The following is a 13,213-nucleotide window of genomic DNA, read 5'->3' on the forward strand; positions in this document are numbered from 1 at the left end:
AAAGTTACCTTCTATCAGCTCCAGTCGAAGACTTGGTGACAACAGAGAACAGTTTAGATTTTTCTGAATATGCACATGTGTACGTGCACATGGCTAAGAAGCTGGATTGAAACCCTCAGTGACCATTTTATAGCAGGACCCAGAAAATAGGCAACCTCTTCCTTCTAACATGGTGGATCCTCTATGTTTCCCCCCAACATCCAGTAATCCATGTTCTGAGATCAACAGGACCACCAAAAAAGAATGACCAGACCTCCAGAACACCACCCAGAAAACCACTAGGGGGTTAAACACCTTAAAGCAAAATTTACATTTTAATGTGGAAAGAAAGGGACACTAACTCTCATCTTATAAAGCAGCTCTTCTCAATGGCATTCATTATTATCAACGGACTGTCGATGTAGGTCAGATTTCAATAGAGAGCACTAGCTTCCATTCTGGAGAAACAGTTCACACAGTTCTAAATCTCTCTGCCCAGCAAATTCTGCAGCGAAGAAAGGCAGAGAACTATCAGAGAAGGGCCCCTACAGGAACACCACCTTCCTTTTGTATGTTATTTGGCTGTTGTAAACACTGTCTCATGAGACCCTCACCATGACTCTGAAAGGTAAGCAGGACAGGTGTTATCTCCACCTTACAGGTGACAAAATGGTGACTCTGAGGCTAAATGACTCACTTGCCCATGGTCACAAGTCAGGCAGTTAACTCGTAGTGCAACCAGTAGATGAGCCTAGCCCTGTGACTCGCAGGCCAGTACAATTTCCAGTACACTACCCAGCTTCCTGGTGTTTCAGGATGACAGGCCGTGGAGTGTAATGGTCAGGAGCCCAGGTTCTCACACGGGACACCTACATTCCAATCCCAGCTCTGCCACCTCTTAGCTATTTGACCTTGTGGAGGCTCCTCACCCTCGTCCTGTATCTCAGGCTCCTCACCTGTAAAATGGGAATAAAAACGCCCACCTCTTAGAACTGTTGTGACGATTAAAAGAGATGATGGACACGAGGCACTCCAATTCATTCACTCGAGAAGTATTTGTGCCAGGCACACACAGTGCAAGAGAGACAACAGTGAGCAAGAGGCACAGCCCTGCTCTCATGAAGCTTAAAACTCAAACTACATAGAAAAACTAAAAGGATAAATAAAACACTTATAAAGTGTGTTAAGTGCTGTTAAGGTAATAGGTGAGTCACCGGAGAGATTAACATGAGGGAGGCAATTTTTAAGAGTGGCCTCTGAGGAGAAATTTAAGTAGAACTCGAAGGGACCAGAAAGAGCTATTCCATGTACAGAATGGAAGGAAAAGCATTCGAATTATAAGGGTCACAACCTGGGGAAGTGTAGGAACAGATGCGACGGCTACGTATCCTCACAGGCTTTCGGGAACAACCTTTACAGGCTGACTGCCAAAGATTTCCACATCTATTTTAAAAATAACAAAGATGAGGCTCAAGAGAGGTGATGTGTCTTACCCAAGGTCATAGCTACTCCCAGGAGGGGCCGAGACCCCAGTATCCGACCTCCAGATACAACATCAGCTCACTCTCTCTGAGGAAGCTTCGTGTACATTGAGCTCCCCTACTTATTTCACTGACAACTGTTTTCTGTGCCCATGAAGAGTTCCAAAAGCACCTTAAAAACACAAGCAACAACATCGCATCAACTTCCAGGCATCTACTCAATTGTGCACTGAAATCCTTACGCTTCCACTCTTGTGACACAAGAGCAAAAAGTGCTTGGACCTTACTCAAAAGCTCCAAAATAGAAACAAGTTTCTCCTCTTACAGCAATAAACGAGAGAGGAAAAGGATGTCCTGGAAGGAAGATCCTGTGGCCTGTTCCGGAAAGTGAGACAGAACCATCATTGCACAAAAGTGGAAATATGAAGGTTCACATCAAGTGAACTGCAAAGGAAAAATTAATGATTTAATTTTGAATAAAACAATGAATTCCTAAAGCGGTGGCTTTCAATCAGGGTGATGCCCCCCCGCGCCCCCACTTGAGCATTTGGAACCTTTGTGGAGGCATGTTGTAGGCATGTAAGGCAGGCCATGTCTTACAAAAGGACAGGACGGTCCTACAAGAAATTTCTTACCTGAGGCACCTGACTGGCTCATTCCACAGAGCATGAGTTGGGCATAAAGATTACTTTAAACCACATATGTGTGTGTGTGGGGGGGGGGTGTATAAATAATTTCAAAAAAGAAGGTATTACCCAAAATATTAGGAGCAGCCTCACACACACTTTATTATCAATCCCAAAGGGATTAATATGCCCCAACTTTTCCTGTATTCTCATGGCTCAGTGGCTCTTCCTACCCTCACCACAGCTGGATGAAAAAAATTAAACTCAGGTTTTACAGCTGAAGAGTCTGAAATTTTGGAATCCAACTGTAAGCTCTTAACTCCAACATGGAACCTGGTACCAGGTGGAATAAGGAAATGAAGTTTCTAGTAAGAGACAGATAAGAAATTTTAGCCAAATGCAAACTCCTTTCCCAGACAAGGGTCTATATAACATTACATTTGTTTTGCAACACACAAAATTCTGTGATTTTAGAGAGAATCTTCTTACAGTGTTTTTCAGTTTAAAATCGGATACTAATGACGGTTCTTTCAAAAACTTAACCACCGTCATCTCACAACTATAGCTAAGTCTTTCTGGACCAAATTTTGTGGAGAAAAAAATTTTAATTTCAACATGTCTAAAAATGATCAAATGTCTCGAAGTGCCCAAAGCAGTCACACCTTGCATCTCATTCAGAGCAAGAGACTGATGCAGGTCGAGGAAGCTCCAATGATATCTAGAGGTCTGTTCAGGGACTAAAATACCATTTTAGCAATTCAAAAGCCACTTTCAAGTGGTACCCTAAGTCAGTCACTATTTCCCCCTCAAAAAATTACTTCACAAATTAAAGTTTATAGAACTGAACCAAAAGCCAACCTATTACCAGAAATTAAAAAAGATTCCAAAAGTCTACCCTATTTCAACCATAGCTAGAACAGCGATCCAACAGATACATCCTCCAGAAAGCAATCTTTCTTCTTTCTACACAATACCTAGATTTTCTTCACTCTCTCAAAGAAGTCTGAATACGTTAACTTCTTCACTCCAACTTGCCAATTAGCAAATAGCGGCCCCACGCCCTCGTGACCAATTTTCTAGAAGCCTCACCTGGCTTCTCAGGTTAGCTGAGCCGATAGACCTGTTTTCCTCCAGAAGCTCCTGCCGGTGCCTTTTCCGCCCTGCCACTCAGGGCCTGGAAAACCCTCCTCCAGCTTTTTGCTGGCCTGTCACCAGAAGTTCACAAAATGAATTCATCCAGATTCTTTGAATCCGCCTCTTGCCCTGTGATGTACCAACAGCCAGGCAATCAAGTGCCGCCTCCCCATTACGAAAAGATACAGACCACCACGAAGACCTAGCACTTCCCATGGAGGAGAAGAAAAAAGATGGAGGGATGCGAGAGTCATGGAGCCAAACCTACTGCATGCAGCACCCGCCACCAGAGCCCAGGTCCTGCAAAGCCTCAGAGGGAGGTTCCCTGGCTAGGCCCTCCATTCAGCAGGCCACACCTGTCTATATGCCAGCAGCCTTCCGGCTGCTCCATTTTTACCAATTCAAACGGATCTCCAGCAGGAGACTGGCAAAACTGGGCACCCCCTTCTCCCAGCGAAAGTGAGAGCCCTAATCCAAACAACACTTGCCCCCAATTTTCTTTCTTTTCACACTCTTTGTTCGAGAGACACTGCTTGGTCAAAGTGGATCCCCCTCGCTGCTAACGGTGAGGCAGGCACAATGCTGCAGTGACAGAGAGGAAGCCTCGAGGCCGACTTGTTATAAGCCAGACAAAACCTCCTTTCTGAGGATGGTGGTGCCAACAAACGGGACTTCAATAGGCAGGTGCGGCTCTGCTCATCCACAAGTGAATCAACGCCTGAAGTCCTAATACGCCCGGCTCCGCAGCCTCGCAGGAAGCCTCTTTTCTAGAGGACAGATATCCCATTCATCCCCAGGAACCAAAGGGAAAGCAGACAGATCCAGGTCGCGCACTCCATTTCCAAATCTTCGCAAGCGCGCGAAGGTCTGGGGCGCCCCGACGCGCCCTCCCTTGCACTCCACCCTCCGAGGCCTCCACCGCCCGCGGACTCACCACTGTGCGAGCTGAACCACCTGGGTGCGATGTGCAGAGGTAGAGCATCCGCCAGCGAGGCTCGGGAGCCTAGGTACAGCATCCCGTCTCTATGGTGACCGCCGCCGGTCTCCTGGTAACCATTGCCATGGGCATAGGTGGAGTCGGACGCAGACCCTCCGCCGCCGGGCGCCCTCTCCGAGTCGCCTGTCCCCCGGGAGGCGGGGGTGTAGAGGCCAAAGGGCACCCCTCCGGCCGTGCTGGGGTCCATGCCCATGCCCGCCACTGAGCTGACCGAGCGGCTGCGCAGCCCCATGGCCCCGCCGCCCGCCCGATAGTGCCCAAAGTGGGGCGCCCCTCCCGGCGGGGGCACGGCGCTGTCATCGGTGGAGACCCCCGGAAAGGGGCCCCGGGAGCGGGCCGCCGTGCTCTGCTTGCCCCCCATGCTCGCCCGGGCCCCGGTGGGGCGGGAACCTGGAGGCCGAGACCCTCCCCCACTTCTCAGCAGCGGGGGGAGGGTTGGGCGAGCATAAAGGGGGAGGGAGTCAAAAAGGAGACCGGGAGGAAAAAAAGGGGAAAAAAAGAAAAAAGGAAAGAAAACCCGCGGGGCGGAAGAGGCAGGCGGGCGGGGATCCCAAACTAAGAATTTAAAACGATCCAAGCCAAACGCATGTTTCCCCTCAAGGTCCAAAGAGGCGCAGTCCGGCGCGGTCTCGGCGCGCCACAGGCCGCCCCCGGGCTCCCGAAAGCCGGGGGAGCCGCAGGGAAGGAGGGAGGGAGGCGGCGGGCGGGCGCAGGGAGGCGCCGGAGGAGGCCGCCCGCCGGACAGGAGGAGGCAGAGGAGGGCTGGGGGCGCCGGGCGCGTCCCCCTCCTCAGGTCGCCGCGACCATGGACGCCGGCCCGGACCCCTCCAGGCCTCGGGCGGGCTGCGGCGCTGGGCGGCCAGGCGGAGCTCGGGAAACCGCGGTCGCGTCGCGTCGCGCTCTAGCCCAGCCGCCGCCAGCCCCGCCAGCCGCTCCGCCCCGCTCGGTCCCGGGCTGCGCTCGCCGGCGCTCCTCGCCGCCGTGGAGACAATGGAGGGCGGCAGAGCGCAGGCGCGGCCCGCGCCCCCTCCCCTCCCCCCCGCCGGGTTAACCCCTTCGCGGCCCCTGCGGCGCCGGGCCGCTGACGCCCGGGAGGTCCCCACCCACCCACCCACCCTGCCCGACCGGCCTGTGACCCGAGTGGCCCGAGCCACGGGGTATTAGGAACAGAAGCCAGGCGTCTTTTCAAAGCAAGCACTCTTTAAGTCCCCGAAAATGGCTAATTATCGAGGGGAAACCACCTATGGGAGGAGGGGCGGCGATGGTTCAAGGGGCTGGGAAGGCAACGCCAGGAAGAATGAAAATTACTCAAGACGCCTACCTGGCTCTGAGGGTCACTGGTCAAGCCTCCCTCCCGGCACAAATTTGCCCCCACAGCACCCTCTGGTGGACGTGCTGTCCATTCTTTCGGAGGGTTCCCATCCCAACCAGGAACCCCTAAGATCAGGAAGCTAAGTATTTGGAGGATTCTTAGCTGTTTGGGGGTACGGAGCGAACTGGGGCACTTTTGATTCCGGATTTTGCTGAGAATAGATCACAATTTCCTATGTGGGGCTTATGCAATGGGTAGATTCCTTAGCTAAAATGTGATCCTGAAAATCACTAGGTGTACGATAGAGAGTGAAAAGATACAGAAAGGGAGTAAATAACACAGCTAGGACTGGGATTTTAGAAACTTCCTAGTCCAAGGTAGGTCCTCTGTTTGTTTACCTTTTGTTGCAACATGCACCATAGTGGGATACAGTGGGTACTCAATAAATGTATGTTGATCAAGTCTGCATTTTGCAACATATCTCTGACATATCCACATCCATCCATCCATCCATCCATCCATCCAACAACTATTTTTCAAGTGCTGGGTGCTGGCTATGAGCGTCACCCAGTCCCTCGCCTGACTTCCTTGCTCTAAATGTCCCGAGATACTTCCACATCAAGGAGCCAAGACAGTGTAGAGAGATATTAAAAGAAAACCTCCAAAAGAAGAGCTGGTCTGTCATAGTTCTTGACTGTCCCAGTGTGAGCAGTTTAGAAAGAAACAAAAGGAAGACTATTTATTTGCAAGCATGGAGTGCTTCGGGTGAGCAGAAAGCCCTGCAGAAGGAAGTAGAGAATTCTGCTGGAGAAATGAACATAGGAAAAAACAAGGTGTTCCAGTACCCAAGAAATTATCTGTAAGTGCCTAAATAAGGAATCTGTGCACACCTAAGATCCAAATGAGTATCTGAAGGAAAATTAGAAAGCTTAAATTTGAGGTGCCTGGCTGGCTTAGTCAGTAGAGCATTGTGACTCTTGATCTCAGGGTTGTGAGTTCAAGGCCCATGTTGCATGTAGACATTATTTTTTAAAAGTAAAGTCTTAAAAAAAAAAAAAAGAAAGGAAAGAAAGCTTACTTTTAACCCAATTTTCTCCCTGAAGAGAGACTAGGGTAACAGAGGAGGGGTGGTACAGTATTGTGCAGAAAAAGATACTAGATCTCTTGATAGATCTCTACTGGGGAGTTAAACTCACAATCAATAAAGATGGTAATCATCTAAGTAGCTTTTGATTTACCTATGCATTCAACACTTTTTGAGTATATCAGACAAAATGTGAATGTCTGGTAAGTGCCAGGCACTGTCCTGGGTTCTGGGACACAGTAGAGAGCAAGATGGATGGAGTCCTTGTCCTCACAAAGCTTCAGAAGGACCAATTCACACTCACTAGGATGGCTAGAGTCAAAGAAGACAAATACAAGTGTTAGTGAGATGTGTAGACATTGGAACCCTCATACCTTGCTGGTGGGGATGGAAAATGGTACAGCCGCTTTAGAAAGCAGTCTGGCAATTCCTCAAAAGGATTAAACAGAGTTACCATGGGACCCAGAAATTCCACTCCTATGTATACTTCCGAAAGAAATGAAAACATAGATTCACAGAAAAGCTTGCACTTGAATGTTCACAGCAGCATCATTCAAAATAGCTAAAAAGTGGAAACAACCCAATCGTCCATCGCCTGCTGGATGGACAAAGCAAATGTGGTATACCTATGCAGCGGGCTATTATTCAGCCATAAAAAGAAATAAAGTGCTGATGTGTGCTACACCGTGGATGAACCTTGAAAACGTTACACTAACAAAAAGAAGCTAATCACAAAAGACCACATACTGTGTGATTCCACTTACGTGAAATTTCCAGATTAAGCAAATCCACCGAGACAAAAAGGTTAAGGGTTGCCAGAGCCTAGGGGGGTTGCTGAGGATGGAGAATGACTACTAGCAGATTTCCTTTTGGGGGGATGAAAGTGTTCTGATTTAAATGATGGTTGCACAACCTTGTCAATATACTAAAAACCCCTGAATTCTACTTTTGAAAGGGTGAATTTGATGGTATGTGCATTACAGTGCGTTACTGTACGAAGTGTTGAAATATTGAAGTAAGCAGTGACAATACAGTGTGACAGATAAGCCGAGGACAGGGCCTGGCTTGTGGTTAGCACTCAAATATTTGTCAAATGAATGAGTGAATGATGAAGTGCTGTCAGAGTGAAAGAACATGGCGCTGATGGAAGGGGATGGGCACCAACACAGATTTCCCAGCCAAGGCTGAAAAGATGAGCTGGTGATTAGCCAGAGGATGGGGTTGCAGGGGGAGAACTGTGTTTCGGGAAGACAAGAATGTTCGAAGCAAAGGGAACAGCATGTTAGAAGTCCTAGGAGCATGGCATCTTCAAGGAACCAAAAGCTGCTGGAGGGCTGATATGAGAGCATATGGGAACCAAAGACGAAGCTGGTCCCTCAGGGGTAAACAAGAGGGTCCTAGGAGCCATGGTCAGGAGCGTGGCTCATATCCTGAGGGGACACAGACTCTGGGAAGATTTATCAACATCATTATCATTAACAAGAATAAATGCTGGGGCACATGAGTGGCTTAGTCAGTTAAGCCTCTGATTCTTGATTTCTGATCAGGTCATGATCTCACAGTTCCTGGAATGAAGACTTGCATTGGGCTCTGCGCTGGCTGGCAGCACAGAGCCTGCTTGGGATTCTCTCTCTCTCTCTCTCTCCCTCTCTCTCTGGCCTCCCCCAGCTCTCTCTCTCTCTCTCTCTCTCTCTCAAAGTAAATAAACATTTTAAAAATAATAACGGCCAGTGATTATTGAGCACTGAAGATGCCAAGACTTGAAAAATTAAGAAACTTGCCCCCTTCCCACATAAAGATCTCAGTTTTTATATTCATAAAGATACCGGATGGAAACATGAAACAACATGATGTTGTCCCCTGGGGGTGGGCAGTGGGAGCTGAATAGCTGGCTGACAGGATGGATGACAAATATTTGTTTCATTATATACGTTTTTGTATTTTGGTATGTGAGCCATGTAACTTGAGAGAGACAGAGAGACAAAGTATACACGTGTGCATTAAAGTCACACAGCTCACAGGACCAGAGCTGAACTTCTAGGCTTAACAGGGAACGTGCTCATCAAGGACTCTTTGGATGACAATTTCATTTTCTCTGTATGCTTGCAGACACGGTGAAAAAAGAGTAGATCTCTTTAACAGCTCTATTTCTTTTTGTAAATTAAGAATGGGGCACCTGGGTGGCTCAGTTGGTTAAGTCTGACTCTTGGTTTCAGCTCTGGTCATGATCTCACAGTTTCATGAGTTCGAGCCCCACGTTGGGCTCTGTGCTGGCAGCAAAGTCTGCTTGGGATTCTCTGTCTCCCTTGCTCTCTGCCCCTCCCCAACTTGCACTGCCTCTGTCGCTCTCAAAATAAATAAACAAAAAAAAAAATAGATAAATGCATTTTTTAAAAAAGAATTTGCCCTTAAGGTTTATATTCCAGTCTAGTGATTATGATAGGCCAGTCTCTCTCACATCTGGCACCACAGAACAGCTGGGAGCTTGAACGGCAAAAGTGAAGCCTCTCTCTCCTCTCTGCAGCGAGATGACCTTAGGCTTAGGTGCCCTGTGGGACTCTGACCAGCAGCCTTGCTCAGGCGATGCCCTTGTTATCTCTTCGTGCACTTATTAAATAACAAATTTCCTTTTAAATTAAAATATTAAAACACAGAGCAGGGAAAGTGCTTCATTCAGTAGCTTGACTCTACCCTTTCCATCTTAGGGAGAGTGACTCATGGCATAACAACAGGCATCCACGGAGACCTGCAGCCTCAGATTAGTTTCGTTTTGTCATTTGTTGCATGGAGAGTCCAGTATGGGTTTTGCTGCAAGTTTCTCCTGTGGGTTCCTGGTCTAGAGTTAATGCGTCCGGGGAGGTGTCAAGTCATTTCGGATGCTCTCAATGCAAGGATACCAGATGCAGAAATAGCCCCAGCTAGATTTAGGACTCTTGTGTTACTATTTTTTATCTTCATGCTCTCACTGACCCTGGGTGAGCCGCTTCCTGGCTCTCCTTCAGCTGTGAAACAGGGTTAATAAACCACTGACCCACCTACCAGAACTGTCAGGAGAAAGGGTTGATAAAATTGGGGTTGCCAAAGCCCGCAAATGCCAGTGCATAACACTGCTGCAAAGCCCCAGTTTCAAACATCTCCGGAAGAATGTAAGTCTGGGAGGTTCCTGAAAGGTTCAGAAAATGAAGGAAATAGCTTGCTGGGGCCTGCTCCTGGGAAGCCTTAGGAAACCTGTGGCCTCCTTCCTCTCTGTCTCCATGAGCCATGGCTTTGGAGGGAGCCCCCAGCACCTCCTCTGGCGGGGTGCAGGATAAGTGTCTCCCAGTAAGAAATTTCCCCCCAGACCTCTCAGAGCTCTTTACATTTTTATTATTTTGCTTGAAAGGGAAACCTCAGAGAAGCCAGGGTAATAGGCAACCAAATGCACACAGCGAGGAGCAGGAGCATGTGTGCACATCCACAAATATTTGTTGATTGATGGAGAGGAAAATTACTAGTGGGGCTCAGGGCAGGATTTCAAGATTCCCAGATGTAAAGGGACTGAGGGGTCGGCTAACTCCACATTCTGCAGAAGAGGAAGCACGGGACTAGAAAGATAAAGGGTCTGAGCTCAAACTCACAAGGCTAGTTGCTGATAACAGCCAGCCAAAGCCCTGGATTTCGGGGTTGACCACGTACCCTGCCTTCCTGTGGTGTGGCTAGCAAGTGACCTTCTGAAAAGACCTTGCTTGGTGATAAGAGCCCTGTGGCCTGGTCAGCAACCTGAGATCTACTTGACCAGGGACCCCCAACCGTCTCCCAGTCTCTGGTTCAGACAGGACATTCATATGCGGATCTCAAAGGCACACAGTAATCAAGAAGCAGCCAGAGAGCTCTAGATTTAGCTCCAGAGTCCCCCACTCTTTTTGTGATGACAGTGTGGATGGGAGTCAGAAAAAGGAAGGGCCCCAGGGGGCAGTATGAAAGTTTCTCATGCTCATGCTCCCTCTCTCTGGGTGGGCTCATTCGGTTAAGCCTCCCACTTTGGCTCAGGTCGTGATGTCATGGTTTGTGGGTTTGAGCCCCGCGTTGGGCTCTGTGCTGACAGCTCAGAGCCTGGAGCCTGCTTCGGATTCTGTGTCTCCCTCTCTCTCTCCGTCCCTCTTTCCCACCCGCTCACTCTCAAAAATAAATAAACATTCAAAAAAAATTTTTTTAATTCTACCGGGGCTTTTTTTCATATTAAGAAAGAAGACATTGAGAGAACAGAGGGCACCAAGGACTTGGAACCCAAAGTACTTTCTGCGCCTACAAATCATGACCAGCAGGTTTTGAGAACTAGACACATGTGAACTAAAGAGGCGGGCGTGGAGAAGGGTTGCAGAAGTGCTCGGGGCAGTTGCAAGGGCATTCCTACCAGTTCTAGTAGGAAATATTACCACGCTACATATAGACAGAAAGCTTTGGAATACCTATATCTCTATCTCTACCTGTATCTCTTTATCCAAAATAAAATTCAAATGCCCAAGCAGGGCCTTCCTCACCAGCCCTTTCCAGCTTTTCCAGCTGTACTTCTTGCTACAACCTGCCACATACCCTAAGTTGTAGCTATACCTATTTGCTAATCACTTATTTAGCACCTATTTATTGAGCACCTACTATATCCAAAGCTACAGGCAAATAAACAAGACTATGGCACGTTAGATGAGTGAATTCACTTATTCCTACGTGATGGCATGAGCATGCCTAGAACATACTCTTTTTTTTTTTTAAGTTTATTTATTTATTTATTTTGAGAGACAGAGAGTGAGGGAGAGAGAGAATCCCAAGCAGGCTTCGTGCTCTCAGCCCAGAGCTGGATGAAGGGCTCTAACTCACGAACTGTGAAGTCACAACCTGAGCCCAAATCAAGAACTGGAAGCTTAACCCACTGAGCCACCCAGGTGCCCAGAGAAAGTATTCTTTATCTTTCCTTCTCTCTGGCCTTGAACCTTGTTTGCAGTTTTTTCCCTTCCCGGCCTGATGAGCTGAGGCCCTTCTCTCCAGAGCAGTCTTTGGCCTTCTCTGTGATAGAGATTTGGGAGGAAACTGGGAAGCAAGAAGAAAGGCCAAAGCGGGAGGGTGAAGGCCAGGGCTGGAGGAGTTTTTTAAGGGCTACAGTGTGTGAGAATAAGGAATAAATGGATAGGAAAGAAGGCAAAGGGTTTTAAGGAGAAGGAATGGTGATTCTGTGTCCCCTTGTGGGCATAAAGAGTTACAAGTAAAGACCTTGAAATTACTTTTGGTTTCAGTTTCGCAGAAGGCATCCTTTTGACCTAGACAGTACTCTAGGGACATGACTTTATATGCTTTTCCCATTCTTGCACAAATATGGAGTGTCCTGTATGTGTAGTCACCATACAAGACTGAACGAAACAGATCTGGTCCCTCTCTTCCCGAAGCTTGAAAATATTAAATAAACAAATATTGAATTACAAATTGTGATGTGTATTTTGAAGGAAAAGAAAGAAGCGCAGCTTCGTGAGTGTTTTTTGGGGAATTCCTTTATCTTTGGAACACATCTCCCCTCTTCACACTTAAGGGTCTTTGTTCACACTTCCGGCCCTAAAATACTTCTTTTGATAGTGTATTCTATCGAAACGCTAATATTATACTGAAAAGCTTAAACGTCACCTTGTTCAGGATGCTGTGTCAGGTTTCTTCTTTAGGCTGTCCTCTCCTGCCATGTTGCTTGCAACTCTCATAAAACCCAATTCAGGGGTGCCTGGGTGGCTCACTGGGTTAAGCATTTGACTCCTGATTTGGGCTCTAGTCTTGATCTCACGGTTTGTGAGTTAAAGCCCCGCCTTGGGCTCCATGCTGAGAGCACAGAGCCTGCTTGGAATTCTCCCTGTCTCTCTCTCTGCCTCTTCTCTACTAATGTGCACACGCTCTCTGTCTCTATAAAAATAAAGAAGCATGAAAAAAATTCAGGGGGCACCTGGGTGGCTCAGTCAGTTGGGCATTTGACTTCGGCTCTGGTCATAACTTCGGCCCGCACTGGGCTCTGTGCTGACAGCTCAGAGCCTGGAGCCTGCTTCGGATTCTGTGTCTACCTCTCTCTCTGCCCCTCCCCCACTTACACTCTGTCTCTGTCTCTCTCTCTCTTTCAAAAATAAACATTAAAAAGAAATTTGGGGGGGGGGCGCCTGGGTGGCTTAGTCGGTTGAGCATCCGACTTTGGCTCAGGTCACGATCTCACAGCTCGTGGGTTTGAGCCCCGCGTTGGGCTCTGTGCTGACACCTCGGAGCCTGGAGCCTGCTTCTGCTTCTGTGTCTCCCTCTCTCTCTGCCCCTAACCCACTCGCATTCTGTCTCTGTCTCTCTCAAAAATAAACATTAAAAAAATTAAAAAAAAAATTGGGGCACCTGGGTGGCTCACTTGGTTAAGAGTCTGACCTTGACTCAGGCCATGATCTCGAGGTTCACGTGTTCAAGCCCCATATGGAGCTCTCTGCTGTCCTAATGGAACCTGCTTTAGATCCTCTGTCCCCTCCTCTCTTTGCCCCTACCCCTGTGTGTGTGTGTGTGTGTGTGTGTGTGTGTACACGTGCAGCACACGCACGCGCGTTCACTCTCTCTCAA

The 13,213-nt window shown here is 48.2% G+C and overlaps 1 protein-coding gene across 4 annotated transcripts in view; it reads right to left on the reverse strand.

The window, feature by feature from the left end:
- The window catches only part of ZNRF1 (zinc and ring finger 1), a 106,073-nt gene extending 100,858 nt beyond the window's left edge, over positions 1–5,215 (reverse strand). For 3 of the 4 annotated variants that reach the window (XM_027076222.2, XM_027076220.2, XM_027076221.2), the window contains exon 1: positions 4,155–5,215. In XM_027076222.2, coding sequence (XP_026932023.1) covers positions 4,155–4,578 — 424 coding nt within the window. In that variant the 5' untranslated portion in view covers positions 4,579–5,215. The remainder of the gene's footprint in view (positions 1–4,154) is intronic. The other variant, XM_027076218.2, reaches the window with a different exon arrangement.
- Positions 5,216–13,213: the final 7,998 nt, after the last annotated feature.

Source organism: Acinonyx jubatus, chromosome E2 (assembly GCF_027475565.1).
Source record: "Acinonyx jubatus isolate Ajub_Pintada_27869175 chromosome E2, VMU_Ajub_asm_v1.0, whole genome shotgun sequence".
NCBI classification, from domain to species: Eukaryota; Metazoa; Chordata; class Mammalia; order Carnivora; family Felidae; genus Acinonyx; species Acinonyx jubatus.